Source organism: Vigna umbellata, chromosome 8 (assembly GCF_029865625.1).
Source record: "Vigna umbellata cultivar VRB3 chromosome 8, Vumbellata_1.0, whole genome shotgun sequence".
In the NCBI taxonomy this organism is placed as follows: Eukaryota; Viridiplantae; Streptophyta; class Magnoliopsida; order Fabales; family Fabaceae; genus Vigna; species Vigna umbellata.
In genome coordinates, this window is record NC_142172.1 from 46,869,356 (window position 1) to 46,875,244 (window position 5,889).

General features: G+C 38.1%; 1 protein-coding gene across 1 annotated transcript; it reads right to left on the reverse strand.

Moving 5' to 3' along the window:
- Positions 1–905: 905 nt before the first annotated feature.
- LOC124843196 (putative pectate lyase 18) lies at positions 906–5,482 on the reverse strand. The gene is made up of 4 exons (XM_047319860.2): positions 4,471–5,482; positions 3,471–4,368; positions 2,957–3,162; positions 906–1,339 (listed from the first exon to the last, which is right to left on the reverse strand). Exons 1-4 carry the CDS (start codon positions 4,602–4,604, stop codon positions 1,093–1,095), a joined length of 1,485 nt encoding a protein of 494 aa, XP_047175816.1. The 5' UTR covers positions 4,605–5,482; the 3' UTR covers positions 906–1,092.
- Between the last annotated feature and the right edge of the window lie 407 nt (positions 5,483–5,889).

The following is a 5,889-nucleotide window of genomic DNA, read 5'->3' on the forward strand; positions in this document are numbered from 1 at the left end:
GTTATCGATTACAAGCAGATTCAGAAAAATTAGAACATCTATCTTGAGAATATAAAAAAAATACACTTACACATTGACAACGAAATTTAAACACGTGTTTATTATAAGATAGAAATTCTATTCTTATGAATTGACAACTTTTATTGTACTTTCTACTACTAACATAAACTTATATCGAATATTTATATATACATGTTTTAAGGATGATTGATCATTTTAAATTATTTAAAAGTATAATAATTAAAAAAATGGAAAAAGATGTTGAAAATTGGTTTGATTCTCCAAGTGAGTCTGATTTTTGTATAATTTTATTCAAATAATTTGATTCTCCAAATGTTGAAAATAATACTGCAACTTACTTTTTTAATATGTACAATTTTTATTTAAGAACCCATTTTTACTTTACTTAATTTTTTTAAAAAAATTTAAATATATTATTTCTTTTCCTATTTTTGTTCTTTTTTATTTAATGAGTTGTATTTACAGTTTCATTATAAATATAAATTAATATTAACTTACATATTTAATTTATTTGTGATTTTGTTTAAATGAATTATATGATATAAATAAGATTATTAAGAATAATAAAATTTGCAATCACATGAATAATATATTAATTATTGTTCGATATTGAAACATATATTTAACAAAAATATTCTAGCTTCTGTTGAATTGGGTTATGGGGTGAGTTTTCGTTAGCATTCTCTTAATACTTTTGCAATATTTGAGAGAAATGAAAAAAATAAAAAACATAAAAGGTATTTATTTATTATTATTCTACACAGTGATAATTAAAAGAATCATAAAGTGTTGAAATTTAAAACGATTGTTTCAAATGTGAATTGAATTAGAATAATACCAAAATTTGTTAGACTTGTAGAAAATGAAAAGTGAGGAATGAGGAATGGTAAAGTAAAGTGAATTGAAATTTGAATACATTAAACTATACATTTGAAGCAATGAGGAATGGTAGTGGTGGAACTAGCTCTATATAGATTTCAATATGATAATAACTTTGAAGAGCTGTGTATATGATTCCTAGTTTCTAAATTTAAAAACAAATTGTAGAAACTTCGATCGCTCTTTTTCTGATCATAGAATGGGATGGTTGGTCGAAGCGTCCAAAATCAGAATAATTACAAGAGACAAAAAGGTTGAAACAAATGCAACGGACAAAGACGGTGATGACGGTGGCGCTGCACGGCTGCTGCTTCCTCTGAATATCATTCCGAAGAAGTCTCCATCGTCACTGCTGGACCCCGCCGCACTGTTGCCCTTGCTGGTCGCTCCGGTCACGGACCCACCACCGTTGAAACCGGGATACAGATCCCCATTATCCCTGTTCAATTATTCATTCATCAAACACTAAGAAAGCTACCTTTTAGAGACATGGAAAATAAGAAGCCAATCAAAAGTGAAAAGCCATTGCCTTCAAATTGAAGGAATGACACAGACAAATAAATATCTTCATTGGCTTCAACTCGAAGAAAAGGTTGAATAATATGAGGTAATTAATTTGTTGTGTTGTGACTGGTGAAGGCGGCATTAAATAAAAGGATGCGAGCAATGTCATGATGGGAGAAGAAGATAAGGTGCAGTTGTGTAAAGAAACATGGCTGACTAGATTCAACAAATTCAAATAAATTAGTTTTGACTACACTTCACAAAATGAGGTGTCATACCTTATTTTCTCACTCTCTTCCCCCACTAACTCACATCAGTGACACATTTCCAGAATATTGGCCAAAGACTCCTTCGAATTTTGGTACCTATTAGTAATTTAATCTTTATATTTAAGTTTTTAATTTGTTTTATCTTTATACTTTTTCTAATCAATTAAGTCTTTATCTTTTTCATAAATGTTTGAAAAGTGATATGTGTCATAGGGAGAGTAGGGGTAGCTGGTAAGTGTAAAAAAGAAGTGGCAATAGGCATTGACAATTCCAGAGTTACACTGAAATAATCCATGAATAGAGGCTAGAGAGAGTCTTTTTCCCAATTATGAACCAGAAGCTGGTTTCATGAGTGTTTTCTGACTGGTACGTGTCCAATCACAAAACGGCTCCAAAACACGTTATTATACTATGGAAGGGTCCCATCTCTACTTGCTGGAAAGCACCAAAAAAACTAATATAATTTCACCAAAAACATCTCCCTCGACCTCCCAACCCTAGTTTTCCCTTGCTCTCCCCTTTCATAGCAAAAAACTTTTCTGCTTTCAAAATCTCCAAGAAAAAAAAAAGGAATCTTTAATAAAATATGGTGCATGGTGAACTTTGGAAGGAAAAGGTGAAGGAAATGAATGAGGACAAATGAACTGTAACGAGGACTGTTAGCCTGTTGGGCCATGAGGCAGAGATTCTCCTTTCCCGATGACCTCACGATCACGTGCACGGCCCAAAAAGCCTCCACTTTTCCCCCGATTTAGTTAATTATTAATCACCGTTGCTAATCCCAATATCGCATTAATCCTATAACATAAAAGTCCAATTACTACTCTCATACACCTAAACCTGTAAAGTGAGTTTTAGCATAAACCCAGGTTTTGGAAACAAGCCGTGAAAGCGGAAGCACGTAAAAAACATTTTACAATATTCCACACAGCTTTTCACACCCAATCAGAATCCCTACCCAACAACTTGTGCAGCACAGTTGGCAATCTGCTGCAAGGCGTCCTTTTAACATTTTTAAAGGAACCCATGTGGGCCACACACAGTAAGGGGCATTCCCGTCATTTACTTCTTCCAAGAAACCCTTTCCCACACCAATACCCTTTCTAAGGACAGTTAAGGAGACAGGTAATGTCCGTTGTAGGGGCAGATTATTCCCTCAGAGAACTCGGTATAAAAGGGAATAATAATAATAAAATAATAATAATAATAAGCGAATGAGAATATAATTATAATAATAATAAATAAAATTAAAAGGTAATATAATGATTTTATAATAACAATACCTGGGATCACCGAATACACCGGAATACATGGTGAGCTGGTCAATTTGCACGGCGGATTTGGGTTGCACACTGGTGGCCTCTGCATACTGTGCACTGAGCCCTGCACCCGATGGTACAAAAAATGCTCCATTTACCATTATGTCCCCTTCCGTTCTCCAATTCCACCCACTCCACTCTCTGTCGTCTGTATCCACGCGCTTCGTCACCTGCCATTTCAAACACAAACCAACCCTCAATTCATTTCTCACATCCCTTGCAAAACCACTCCCACGCGCCACCCACGCGACTGCAATATTCCTCCAGCAAGCATATATTCGTTCCAAACAAGAGTCAAAGAAAGATTTAAAAAAAGAGAAACCAACACAGTGGCCACACACATGACATTATTATGCAGCCGGTGGTTCCCATTTCCAAAAACAGTATTGAGAAGGGATGAGATTATTGATATTAATATAATAATAATAAAAGTAAAAAGAGTGAAATAATGAATAAATAAAAAGTTGATTAAATGTACCTCTTTGGCATCCGCGTCGGAGGGGGCGGTGTAACGGTTACCCTGGCTGTTGATGGTGGGGTTAGCGCTACCGCCGATGGCATACATCTGCCACTGGGTGAAATCGTTGTTGACGACGTGGATGTAGCCGAGCCTGCAACGTGGCATGCGCTGCACCAAACCCTCGCCGAAGTGATTGAACGCGATGGTGACCTGCATGCCACGGTCGGGGGAGTACTTATCGTTGTGTCCCAAGAGCATCACCTCGTCGTGGTGGGCGAAGTGGTTGTTGGAAATAGTAATTGCAGTGGAACCCATTATGGCGTCGATCAGGCCGTCCGTGCAGTAAGAGAGTGAGCAGTGGTCGATCCAGATCTTTCGGGAGCCGAAGATGGAGATGCCGTCGCCGTCCGATCTTCCCCTCCAACCCACGTGCGTTGGACTGGCGCGTATGTTCGTGTTCCCAGAGGGTGTGCAGTGGTGGACGTGGATGTTGTGAATGATGACGTTGGAGACGTACTGGAGAGTGATACAGCCGTGGCCCGTGACGTGGACGTTAGCGCCGCGGCCGTCGACGGTTTTGAAGCTGTTGAAGATGAGCTCGTGCTTCAGGTTAATGGTCATGTCCGCAGCGAACACGATCCAGAGAGGTTCGTCTTGGATGACGGCGTGCCGGAGCGTGCCGGGGACAGGGTTGGCTGGGTCGCGGTCCGACGAATCCGTGACCACGTAGATCTGCCCGCCCTTTCCGCCCATGGCGTCTTTGCCAAACCCGACGCCGCACTCCGCCAGCTTCTGCCGGTTGGCCGCCCAGTTGGGGTCGCAGCGCCAGCAGTCGTCGATTGGATTTCCGGTGAGACACGCGGGTTGTTGGTCCTTGGACAGTGTTTGCCTTCTCCACAACGAGACATTGACCTTCCTGCATCACGAAAAGAGAAAGTAGCGAAATTTTTAATGTTTGAGAGGAGGGAGAAGTAGAAGTACGTAATGTGGGTTGTTGGACAGAGGAAATATTGTTTACCGTTGAAGTTCGTGGACTATGGCTTCTGGGTGAGGGTGTTGGTGGAGTAAGACGGTGAGGTTGAGGAGAGCTTCAATTGGAGGTGAGAAAGAACTTAGAAGGCACATTAAAAGAATGCAGGTGATTGGGAGCATTCTTCTTTCAAGGAACAATTATGACGATGGGTATGGTTTGGTTTGGTTTTGTTGCTGTAAAATGATGCTTGGTTTTGGTTTTGGGTGCTTCTTCTTGAATGCACAATTACTTATGGAAGCTCAAAAATTTTGGGAAATGGGAAGGGGTTTTATCATAACTGGTTTTATAATAGTGGTAATGGTCGGGTAATTATTCTAGGATGGGAAAATTAAGTTGCTTTGTGGATGGGGTTATGAGTTTATTTGTTTATTAAGGAAGAAAGAAATTTCAGTGTGTGAGTAAATTTATGAGAGAGAGTGTGTGAGAGAGAGACATAGTTTCATGGTTTGTCTGTCTCCCTTTCGTCTTGGTTTTTCAATTCTATTCTGCGTGGCTCAGTTACTCACATTCCTTGCCTTGCCTTGTTTACTAGTCCTTCTTGGCATAGCGGCGAAACAATAATATGATAAATGTAAGAGGAAAACTAAAAGTGCAGAGAAAGGCTTATCCAAACGGTGAAGGGAACTGAAACCCCTCTCTTTTAGTTTCTTGTTTTTTGTGTTTTACCATGTAAAATGTAACAATTAAGATTCTTTGCGGAAGGCTTCGTATTTTGTTAGGTCTTATTCGCATTAATCTCTCGGCTCTACTTTTTGAGAGGCCTTTTATCAGCTACCACTTTTTGGATAGATAGGTGGGAAAAAGATTTGGGGCGGATAGGGTTACTGATCACGAAGATTGCATCTTTAAGTCAATTTTTTACTATAACGGATCAAATGCAGCTCTCCTTCCTTGCAAAGATTTATTTTCGTCTTTTTGGTTCTCAAGAAAAGTAGCATAGACACAGAGACAGAGGAGAAAATCAACAAGTATCTTTGGGGCTCCATTAGTATCTACCGCAGACTTTCTTGCCCAAAACAGACACTTCAAAAATAAGTTTGAAATATTAATCTTTTCGTTTCTGGTTTATATATTTTATTTCAGGTCAAACAGTTACCTGTTTTGAACCGGACTTAATTGCCTTTTTAACTGTCTTTGTTATGATATGATTTGTTAGTTTTGAAGTTTAGATAATGCAAAGAGAGACATCCTTTTACAGACAAAACATATATTAGTCATTCAAGAGTTATATAAACCAATAATAAACTATGTTTTGATGTAGGATTCGGATTCAAATAAAATATTTTTTTACTTTTTTTTTTCTTCAAGTTTTCGTTATAAAATTCTATATCAATATTTTAATTACAGACAGTGTGAATAAGTAACTGTCAAAAATCCTTAAAGAAACACAAATTCAAATTCGTC